This window comes from Scylla paramamosain, chromosome 34 (genome assembly GCF_035594125.1).
Source record: "Scylla paramamosain isolate STU-SP2022 chromosome 34, ASM3559412v1, whole genome shotgun sequence".
Lineage (NCBI taxonomy): Eukaryota > Metazoa > Arthropoda > Malacostraca > Decapoda > Portunidae > Scylla > Scylla paramamosain.
In genome coordinates, this window is record NC_087184.1 from 17,362,298 (window position 1) to 17,373,951 (window position 11,654).

General features: G+C 40.6%; 1 protein-coding gene and 1 long non-coding RNA gene across 9 annotated transcripts; one reads left to right on the forward strand and one right to left on the reverse strand.

Moving 5' to 3' along the window:
- Positions 1 to 331: 331 nt before the first annotated feature.
- Positions 332 to 9,251, reverse strand: LOC135090324 (uncharacterized). Of its 8 annotated transcripts, none has more exons than XM_063987084.1 (8): positions 8,509 to 9,251; positions 5,933 to 6,018; positions 5,026 to 5,149; positions 4,245 to 4,449; positions 3,323 to 3,496; positions 1,974 to 2,074; positions 1,245 to 1,404; positions 332 to 688 (listed from the first exon to the last, which is right to left on the reverse strand). In XM_063987084.1, exons 3-5 carry the CDS (start codon positions 5,143 to 5,145, stop codon positions 3,366 to 3,368), a joined length of 456 nt encoding a protein of 151 aa, XP_063843154.1. In that variant the 5' UTR covers positions 5,146 to 5,149; positions 5,933 to 6,018; positions 8,509 to 9,251; the 3' UTR covers positions 332 to 688; positions 1,245 to 1,404; positions 1,974 to 2,074; positions 3,323 to 3,365. The 8 variants fall into 8 exon arrangements, with proteins under 8 accessions (XP_063843154.1, XP_063843151.1, XP_063843150.1 ...); XM_063987081.1 differs by having other exon boundaries at positions 1,974 to 2,079; positions 8,628 to 9,245; XM_063987080.1 differs by having other exon boundaries at positions 1,974 to 2,079; positions 8,509 to 9,245.
- Positions 8,068 to 10,051, forward strand: LOC135090329 (uncharacterized). Its single transcript, XR_010261870.1, has 3 exons — positions 8,068 to 8,182; positions 9,483 to 9,671; positions 9,750 to 10,051. It is a non-coding gene; the product is annotated as an uncharacterized LOC135090329 (long non-coding RNA).
- The last annotated feature ends 1,603 nt before the right edge of the window (positions 10,052 to 11,654 follow it).

The window sequence follows — 11,654 nt, forward strand, 5'->3', positions numbered from 1 at the left end:
AAAATGTAAAAATGCCTATAAACAACTGTCCCTGCATTAAAAACCTTTCATCATAAAATTACACACAAGATACTCAACCAGTGCATGAATGTTCAAGCGGTACCATTTGCTCCCTTCTGCACAGCTTGCAGCAACACTTCTGGCGCTGCATAGTGAACAGTGAAGCACGGTGTCTTCGTGCTGCCATCCTTTTCCTTGTCAGGCATCAAATGTGCAAACCCAAAATCCACAATCTTAATAACTGAATCTTCAGAAGAATCCTTGAACAAGAGATTCCGTGAAAAGATGTTTAGATTAGAATGGCCTCGGAGAAGGATAATATCTGAATGGAATAAATTCATACTTTTTATTATAAAGGCCATACAAATGATGGAGATCAATAATATTCCATGCAATAAATTCTTTAAAATAAACAGATGGAAAATCAATGCAAAAAAAATTCCTTTTTTTGCCTTTCCTTTCTTTTCTTTTCTGTCTATCCTCAACACCAACCCTTTTCACCCCTGTCTGGCTTTAGGTCTCTGTGAACACTGATGCTTTTCCTGTGCACGTAGTGAACTGCTGACACCAGGTTCCTCACGACGACCGAAGCCCGAGGCGAGCCTCTGTGAACCTCTCGTGTTTCCTGATCCTCCGAGGCAGCCAGCTCTCCACCTCCAAGGAGCTGCATCACAATGTAGGTGTGTGCCTGTGAAACCAACATGAATTAGATACAGGCATACAATGATTAAATGCAAGGAAAAGAAAATAATATGATCTTAAACTAATTGTTACTTAAACTGTTACTGATAAATCCTGTTGTTTTATATTGTAATTCTACACAGTAAAAATATAGATTTGAAAATATACTTTGTAAACCTCAGTAACTTCCACTACAGCCCATTAAACTAGAACCATGAAAACATCCTTGAAAACCCCAGTAACTTGCACTACAGCCTGTTAGACTAGAACCATGAAAACACCCTTGAAAACCCCAGTAACTTCCACTACACCCTGTTAAACAAAAACCATGAAAACACCCTTGAAAACCCCAGTAACTTCCACTACACCCTGTTAAACAAGAACCATGAAAAACACCCTTGAAAACCTCAGTAACTTCCACTAAACCCTGTTAAACTCGAACCATGAAAACACCCTTGAAAACACACACACAGGCAACCCTTTCCCGGCCACACACACACACAAACCCTCTCCAACACACACACACACACACACACACACACAAACCCCAGAACACACCATACCTAATTGGCAGTTGCTTTTTCAGTTCCAGTCTTAACACTTCGCATAAACCCTCTCTGTGTAATTGCCATGACCAGGCCCAGGAAGGAAAACTTGCGGTCCTGCGCCAACGAGTCGTAACTATGCTTGTGGTGGGTCGCGAAGATCAGCGTTAACTCCAGGCTGGAATACAGGAACAGGTAGAGGAAGTAAACTCGGCTAAGTTGTATTAATTTCATGCGTTCTACAGAGAGAGAAAGACAGATGTTTATGAATGAAGGGAGAGGAGGAGGAGGAGGAACGGGAGGTAGTGTGTGTGTGTGTGTGTGTGTGTGTGTGTGTGTGTGTGTGTGTGTGTGTGTGTGTGTGTGTGTGTGTGTGTGTGTGTGTGTGTGTGTGTGTGTGTGTGTGTGTGTATGAATGAAGGGAGAGGAGGAGGAGGAACAGGAGGTGGTGTGTGTGTGTGTGTGTGTGTGTGTGTGTGTGTGTGTGTGTGTGTGTGTGTGTGTGTGTGTGTGTGTGTGTGTGTGTGTGTGTGTGTGTGCGTATGAATGAAGGGAGAGGAGGAGGAGGAGGAACGGGAGGTGGTGTGTGTGTGTGTGTGTGTGTGTGTGTGTGTGTGTGTGTGTGTGTGTGTGTGTGTGTGTTTCAGGAGTAAACATAAGGGAATATTTGCTAGTACACACACACACACAATACTACAAACACGAACAAACACACAATACTGAACATACAAACACACACACACACACCTTCTCTGCCCAGGCCCTTGACACAGCTGACGGAGAACAGAGCCCTAGGATTGATCACCTCCCAAGCCTCGGTCAAACTGGCACCGATGTCCCTCCTCCTTCTGCCCTGCGGTGGAAGAACAAGACACAAATCTGACTCACACACGAAGAGACAACAGCGAACGTAAACAAACAGTGTTGCCAACTCAGGGAAAGGGAGTTTTACTGTACAAGGGATAAAATACAAGTGAATCACCATGGAAACACCCTTTGAAAACCCACAGTAACTTCCACTACAGCCTTGATAACACTACTTACCCTAGATCACCCCCAAACACCCCTATATAACCCTGAAACACCACCAAGACACCATTAAACACCCCAAAACAAACTATTTACCTCAAAACACTTGCAAAACACTCCCAAAACAAAATTAAACACCCCAAAACACACTATTTACCTCAAAACACTTGCAAAACACTCTCAAAACACCATTAAACACCCCAAAACACACTATTTACCTCAAAAACTTGCAAAACACTCCCAAAACACCATTAAACACCCAAAAACAGACAATTTACCTCAAAACACTTGAAAAAACACCCCCAAAACACCTCCAAAACCCCAATAATACCCAAAAAGACAATTTACCTCAAAACACTTGAAAAAACACCTCCAAAACCCCAATAATACCCAAAAAAGACAATTTACCTCAAAACACTTGCAAAAACACCCCCAAAACATCTCCAAAACCCAAAAAATACCCAAAAAAGACAATTTACCTCAAAACACTTGCAAAAACACCCCCAAAACACCTCCAAAACCCCAATAATACCCAAAAAAATGACAAAAACAGATAAATATACCCAAAAACAGACAATTTACCTCAAAATACTTGAAAAAACACCCCAAAACACCTCCAAAACACCCCAAAATATCTCAAAACATTCCTAAACACACAAACAGGAGTGTAATGAATTAATAAGTGAAAGAAAGCAAGAGAATGTAAACAAACAGATGATAATGAAAAGAAAAGTGATTTAAATGAGATTGTTAAGATGTTTTGATGGTTTATGGTAAGGAAAATGAGAGAAAGGGTTTGTAATGAATAGATAGGGTTTGTAATGATGACAGAAAGGAAGGAATAAGAGGGAAAAGTAAAGAAATGAGGAAAGGAAAGAGAAAATGATGCTTTACTCACAATGCACCTCTCTTTAACAACATTCAGAGACACAAGGAAATACAAACAAATTACAAAATAAGCAAAGAAAGAAAAAATGAAAGGAAAAAAAAAAAAAGCAAAAATTATACAAAAACAAAAAAAGTATACATAATAAAAAAAAAAAAATGACACACACACACACACACACCTCAGGCAGCGATTCCTGGAAGAAGACAGCAAAGAATATTATGTTAGCCACAGTGAGAGTGCGTGCGTAGACAGCCAAGGCCGCGAACCACCCAGTACTTCCCCAGCGGGAGAACGCAGCCCCCACAGTGTGCCCGACGGTGAAGCCTATGCTGAATGTCACGCCAATCAGTGCCTGTGGGTTGAGGGGAGGTTAGGAGAGGGTAGGCTGGTTAGGTTAGGTTAGGACACACCAACAACACACCACAATATAAATAAGAAATAAAATAATGCATAAGAAAATAAAAAGTTAAAAAAAGTAAACTAACAATATATTTTAAACTACCACAACACCTTTAAACACCCTCAAAATACTCCAAAACACCCAGAAACACTCCAAAAACACACTAAAACACTCTCAAAATAACCCAAAACACACCAAAACATCCCAAAATACCCCAAAACACTCCAAAAACACACCAAAACACCTTCAAAACACTCCAAAAACATACCAAAATACTCCAAAAATACTCCTAAACATCTCAAAACACATCAAAACATTCCAAAAACATCCCAAAACACTTTAAAACATACCAAAAATCCCAAAACACCTCCACAACACCACAAAACACTTCAAAACACCCCTTAACCACCCCAAAACACTTCACAACACACCAAAAACACCCCAAAACACCCCAAAAACACCTGAAGACTCCCTCAGAACACTGAAATAGAATAAAACACAAAATAACAATAATAAAGAAAACAAGCTGCAATATTGAACAGCAGGAACACAAACAAACACACACACACACCCTGTAAACAAACAAACAAACAAAAAATAAATAAATAGATAATAGGATAAAAAAATTGAAAAAAATAATAATAAAAACAAGCTAAAAATATATAAACCAATACAAAACACAACAAACCCACTTAATTACCAAACAAGACAGAATGGAACCTCGCAGCGAAACCGATGATATGCTGGTAATAAGTCACAAAGGAGAGCTGAGAGGAATACAAGCCGCTGGTGTTGTGCTTGGAGTAACAGTCGAGGAGAGCAGGAGACACGGGCAGCACCACCTTCAAGCCGAGCAGGTCCAGGATCAGACTGCCGAATAACACCTTGCTTGTCCGTGTGTTCCTCTGTGGGTGTTAGGTTAGGTTAGGTTACGTTAGGTTAAGTGAGGTTAGGTTATGTTAGGTTAAGTGAGGTTAGGTTAAGTGAGGTTAGGTTAGGTTAGGTTAAGTTACGTTAGGTTAGGTTAAGTGAGGTTAAGTGAGGTTAGGTTAAGTTAGGTTAGGTTAAGTTAGGTTAGGTTAGGTTAAGAGGTTAGGTTAAAAGAGGTTAGGTTAAGTTAGGTTAGGTTAGGTTAAGTTAAGTTAGGTTAAAAGAGGTTAGGCTAAGTTATGTTAGGTTAAGTTAGCTTATGTTAGGTTAGGTTAGGTTAAGTGAGGTCTTTTTTATCTTTTATTTTTTCTCAGTATTTTTTTCTTATTGTACTTAGTTCCCTTTGACCAGTGTCCCTCCTATATATACAAAAAATAAAACAAAATAAATAAATAAATAAATAAAGTAAAACAAGAACATTTTTACGACTTTAAATCATTTTCCCGACACACTTGTGCATGGAGGCAGTGTTGCACGAGTGTTGAGTGACAAATATTGCATCTCAGCTTAGCAACACACACCAACACACACCAACACAACACCCTGCTCACCTTCTCCTTGATGTCCACAGCCTGTACTGCCCCTCTGTCCCTGCCGTCCACCTCACCACCACTGCCGCCGCCACCGCCATCGCTGCCGCCAACTTGCTTGCCGGATCGGAGGGTTGCCATTGCTCTGAAAGTTACATTAGGTTTGGTTAAGTGGGGCCGTGGGAAGAGGATGTAGGTTAGGTTAGGTTTGGTTAGGCTAGGTTATGTTAGGTTTGGCTAGGTTTCTTTAGGTTAGGTTAGGTGAGGTTAGGTTAGGTTAGGTTAGGTAAGGCTTGGCTAGGTTAGGCTTGCTTAGGTAAGGTTTGGCTAGGTTAGGTTAGGTTAGGTTTAAATTTGAGGTAATATTTTAGTCATTTTCTCTCTCACCACCAAAATTTTCCCACTGTGTAAACTTTGTTAATATTTTTTACCTGAAGGCTACAAAACACATCACTCGCTTTCCATCCCAGACCTCTAAACACCACCCCTTTCTTCCTTCCTTAGCATCAGCCAGCCAGCCTCGTTGGACTTAAATGAAGGAAACTTTTAAACACGTAGATATAATATAACATTTTCTTCTTCACACACACACACACACACACACACACTACTTCCGTGACGTGGGAGAGTGAGGAAGAGCGAGAAAGAGTTTTATCACCAGCTGGAAGGAAACTAACGCTTTGTTTACATCTGACAAGAGAAAACGCGGCTGTCACTTCTGTCAACGGGTAACTAATACAAAGCTGAGAGAGAGAGAGAGAGAGAGAGAGAGAGAGAGAGAGAGAGAGAGAGAGAGAGAGAGAGAGAGAGAGAGAGAGAGAGAGAGAGAGAGAGAGAGAGAGAGAGATTGTCATATAACCATTTTATACTCAAGATAATAAAAGACAGCAAGCGTTTAATTATTAATTTTCCAACTTTCTTCGCTTGCCTAAACTTTCTTCCACACTGCTGGTGGTGATGGTGGTGGTGGTGGTGGTCTTCCTGCTTCCCTATTTCGTCCCTCTACATTTGTATCTTAAAAGAAAAAAAGATCGTATTACTGAATCAACACCAATGAACGCTTAACCTTACCTAACCTAAAGTGTACCTCTGTTTTTACCCTCTACCTATCACTACAACCTCCAGTACCTTCCCCTGCTAGGACTCCAACACCAGAACACCTCGTACAGACCCAGACATCCCACACACGTGCATCTAGAAGCTTCATACATCACAACACACGCTATAACACCCCTGACACGCTTCTACTATCACAGTCCCCCCTTAAACACTCCAGAACCTTTTATTTTACCTCCAGCACACCACTTCTACCCTCAAAGACCCAGTACTTATCTGCAACATGCCTATAACATAACCAAAACACCTCAAAAGCAACTGCAACCACACTAAAACACCTTAAAACACCTTAAACACTCCTAAACGCACAAAAAACATCTTAAACACATCGAAAGTGCACCAAAATATCCCCAAACACACTTAAAATACTCCAAAACTCACCCAATTGACTTTAAACGCATCGAAAACACACCGTACCTACCCAAAACACACTCAAACTCATCCACAACATCCCAGAACACACTTAAAACATCCCAAAACACTGAAAACGGCCCAAAACACACTTAAAACACCCCAAAACACACCCAGACTGACCTAAAATACCCACAAACGCACCCAAAACGCACCCGTATCCACACAAAACACACCCGAACTCATCCATAACATCCCAAAATACACTTGAAACATCCCAAAACATTGAAAACAGTCCAAAGCACACTTAAAGCACTCATAAACAAGCCTAAGACACCCCAAAACACACCAGGAACGCTAAATATTGACTCAAACATCACCAAATCCCTAAAACACACACTTCAACACCCTTTCAACACCTCCAGACACACTGCAACACTCCCTAAACACCTCCAGACACACTCCAACACCTCTTAAACACACCAAATACACTGGAAGCACTGTCAGGGAAGACAAATACTACCAAGACAGACAGGCCAGCAGGGAAAATTAAGCTAAATATTGTTTTCTTATCATTTTTCTGTTTTACCACCTCCTCTATTCCTTCTCCCTTCCTCTTCCTCCTCTATTTCTCTTATTTTCTTACTCATTCTACTCTTATCTACACGTCTGAGTTTAGAAACACGTGGAAACACCAGGAAAACACTGCAAAGTACGATAATTATTACCGAGGAGACAGCGGAGCCGATCAAGGTCCCGGGTCCATGATGGCGGCCGTGACGTCACGGCAATTTTACGTACCGTAACGGATTTCATTTCGAAATTGACCCCTCGAAAAAATGGAGCTAGGCTGGAATGCCTTATATATTCTGACTTGACAAATACTTAAAATAATATTCACAATATTAAAACAGCTCTAGCCTGAGTAGTATTTAAAAAATATCCAAATGAAATATGGAAAAAGTGTTGAAATATTCGGCACCATTTAAATCATTGAAAAGTCCACAACATTTGAATTTTTAGGAACGTAAAAATTTTTAAAAAATCTGAACTATCATCTTACACAATCAAAAGTGACCTGGAACAAGAAGTAAACAAATAAAACCGAAATTGTGTAAAAACCAAGTGTTGAACCTAAATACGATTAAAAACCACTGAAAAGTCCACCTATTTTGACTCAACAACAAGATAAAACACTTTAAAACATACAAACTATTTTTTCAAGCAATGAAAAGTTAGTTACAAGCTCAAATAGAGAGACAATAACACAAAAAGTGTTGTAATAACAACTTTTAACAGGACCATAAACCATTTTTAAAGTCCACTTATTTCTCTCAACAGGAACCAAAAAACAATTTAAAAATCATAAGCAATTTTTAGAAATACAAAAGACGTAGTTAGAACGTGAAATAAAAAATCAAGTTTGTCAAAATACTGCTAAAAAAACACCCCGCATTTTCGGCAAGCAACACAAAATTGAACACAACTCAACACAAGCCACGAAAATACTTCTAAAGCAAATAATTATTTTTATAAACCATAAAAAACATGCTATACCAGCAGAATAAAGAAGTTAAGAAAAAAATAAAAAAATATTGGAACCCACAGGTTGAAGCAGGTTGGCAGAGGTAGCCAGGCATCATGGCGGCCCTTGTCAGTGGAGAGAACGGCCGCTATTTTGCCTGTTATTCTTCCATCGTAACTAAATGAGGCAATGGCAGATATATCTAGATAGCGGATATGAAAGCCTAGTTATGTGGCTCCACTTAGTGACGTGTTAGACTTACAATAAGTGAGAAATGAAGCAGATATTGGCGGACAAATGGGGAAGGCTGCCTCCACCTCAGCTGATAACATTAAGTGTATTTTTTTGACGTTTTTATAATTCCTGTCATGGTTAATTAGTAAGAGTTTTGTGGTGGAGGCTTGGAGCGCTTGTGGCACCGTGGAATGCTGGGTCACGTCAATATATTCCTAACCAGGTGCAAAAACATGAAATACGAGGCTCAACAATAAACAGTAAGGTTAACCACTGACCTGACAGCCCTGTGTTGTTGTTGTAGTGGGTGACACGTAACAACACTATCACAGTTACCGCCTGTTACATCACACTGTGCAAATTAGCTGGCTGGACAAGTGGTGGGCGGGTTTCTTACCAATATTAGCCTTGGTGGCCCTGTAGGCACCTCCAGGCAGGCACCAAGCTTGCACCAGCACACGCAGGCACCCACGGCCCTGTCACTGTCTTGTTCTGCCAAAATACATTAAATGAAGCCACAGTTTATGGCACCCTTTGAACACAGTGCCTTTCTGAGTTACGTCTGGTACTGTGTTGTCCTCCCTTGGCCTGCTCTGCACAGTACGGACACAAACCTATCCACAACACACTTTTACCTTTCAATAACAACCACCAACTTCTTTTATATTATACTAAACTAATGGAAAATTAAATATAAAGAATTATAAGCGTGTAAAAATAAATCTCAGGCCATTATAACTGTAATTGTCAAAGTATCTAGATGTTACTGATTGAAGCGCCAAATTCAAACTGTTCCTGGCGGAGCTTACACTGCAATGTCTCGTCCCTTGTGTGGCGTAATGTGAAATCATTGAAAAGCTTGTGTGAATTGAAGGCTTGGCTTAATACTGTGTTATATCTCAGCTTATCATTATTAAGTATTTACCATTTGACGTTAAAAAACAACAATACTTCACAGAGATATCCAAGTATAACAGAGGCTTCCATACTGTAGTTAATGATCAACAGAGAATTACCAGCCTTTCTCTGTGTGTCAAGGAGAGCCCTTAGGGAAACGTTCGTGTGCGTGTGTGTGTGTGTGTGTGTGGTATGGAAAGATATAATTGCTTAAGTACAGCCTCTCTCTCTCTCTCTCTCTCTCTCTCTCTCTCTCTCTCTACGTATTTTGCCTGTCTGCCCTCGTGTGTGTGTGTGTGTGTGTGTGTGTGTGTATCTCATTTATTTATTTAAGTTATTTTTCTTCTTCACGCAGATAGTAATTGACGAACACAACACACCACGTGGAGAGAAGCAAGGTGTGGAGTACCCAAGCCTCTCACAGTCCATGCTAGTAGACTCACCCTGCATGTGGAAATCTCCCAAAATGCACGGAGGTTATTCCAGAGCTGCAGGACAGAGTACTTGAGGCCATTGGTGAACAGAAAGCTGAGGTTGAACAAAGGTAGAGTAAAGATTACACTGACATTTGGGACATTGACATTGTTTGTTACCAGTATTATGTTGATTCCTTTTATTTCAGCCAAGAATTGATAGCTGCCCAAGGTGTAAGCAAGATTCACAATGATGAGGTCATTGTGACGTGTGCAATGTGTCCACTGGTCTTGGCCTTCCTGACCAAGGCAGCCACACAAAGGAAATTCCACGTTATTGTTGCCGAACGTGCCCCTAAATATGATGTAAGGTGTTTTATGCGTCTCTTTCACGTCATCGTGTCTGATGTGCACAATACATAACACAGGGACTGCCACGTGTAGGGGTGATGGCTTCTTGCAGCTTCCTTTATTTTATTATGTTCTTATGTTCTCAATACATCTTTTACTTGTGCAGGGTCACCCAGTGGCAAAAGCTTTATGTACTGCTGGAATTGAGACAACATTAATTCAAGACTCTGCAGTGTTCCCCATCATGTCACGTGTCAACAAGGTCATCAAAGGTCATCGTTGGCACCGAGACGGTGGTGACCAACGGAGGCATTGAGACCTTTGTTGGTGCAGCCTCTCTTGCCTCACCACCAAAGTTTTATTCTGTTCCAGTAAGTTTTATTTGTTAGTCATTATCCTGATACCTCTTTCAGTGGGGCAGTATTTGAAACATATTTACTGTTGCAAATTGAACAGGGAAGGTATCACAAAAGTACATACCATTTTATTCTCACAGAAATTCTTGATTCCAGTTTTTGATACATTCCTTTTCCACATGTTTATTTCGTGTAGGTGGATATACATTCCTCGTGTTGAGTGTTGGATGGTCCTTTCTCAAACCTCAACCTGTTGTCTCATGTGGAGCTAGATACTATCAGATCAGTACCTATATAATATTGAAAATCATAGCATGAATTGTGCATTTTGCTTATTGTCACAAATCTTCATTTTCAGCTGTATGTGTGCACTCCCACATACAAATTTAGCTTGATGGGCTGTGAAGAAATAAGCCACCAAACCACCACTTCTATTATCCCAGAGGGAACAAAGTTTTGGCCGTCTGTAAATACTGCGCTGGCTCAGCTAGATTACGTTCCTCCAGAAAATGTCACCAGTTTGATAACTAACAAGTGAGTTTGTGTTGTTCATATGACTGTGTGGTCCTTTCAAGGTGTGATGTTGGGGGTTCATTTAATTTTTTCATTTGCTTTCCTTGTTGGGCCTGGGCTGACCTCAGGAGACATCAGTATTTGTCAGCTTTATGCACAAACTGTTATTTAGCACTGTACTTCATCTCCCAGTAAAACTTCTGATCCTAAATGCATCAAATGAAAGGCCTTTATGTTTTACTTATGAGTGAGATAAACAACTTACTCAATTTATTATACAGTAAAATCCCTCTCATCCAGCAGCTTCAAGTATCCGGCACATTTTTCCCCGAGCCTTAAAATCAATAAAAAATCAATGTGTACTCAGAAAATCAATTAAAATTCCCACGCGAGGCATACTCTGTCCCCTTGCCACCACAGCGCACTGCTTCGCGCCACCCACAGCCCACTGCACTGTGTTTACTCAGTGACTCAGTCCCGCGTGTGCACTGTTTATCGCCTGACGCCTTCATCACGCCTAAAGTTGTAGAAAAAAGGAAGTGTGTTGTGCTTACACTTAAGCAGCTGATCAGATCAGCTGATCATTGTTGTGGTAAGATGCGTGAGTGTAGGGTGGTCATTGTGGACACAATTTCACTTCTATTCAAGTATCCGGCACGTCGGCGGTCCCGTTGATGCCGGATAAGAGGGATTTTACTGTACCCTGTTTATCTTGCACATCTACTCACTTAGCTTTAAATAATGGCTGCTGACCATTTAAATCTCTTTTATTTCAGTCGAGGTACTGCACCATCCTACGTGTACCGGCAGCTTAGCGAACTGTACCGTCCCACTTCTTGTGATCTCTAAGGTAACAGCTTTAATCCTTGCAAATAAGGAATAAGAGAAAAGAGA

Bases quoted from the DNA above. Each gene is read 5' to 3' on its own strand.
- LOC135090324 (XM_063987085.1), bottom strand. From the start codon at position 5,145: ATGGCAACCCTCCGATCCGGCAAGCAAGTTGGCGGCAGCGATGGCGGT. The intron at 4,450-5,025 runs GTGAGCAGGGTG...TAACACCCACAG, and splicing joins CTGTGGACATCAAGGAGAAG to AGGAACACACGGACAAGCAA. The intron at 3,497-4,244 runs GTAATTAAGTGG...CTCAACCCACAG, and splicing joins GTTCCATTCTGTCTTGTTTG to GCACTGATTGGCGTGACATT.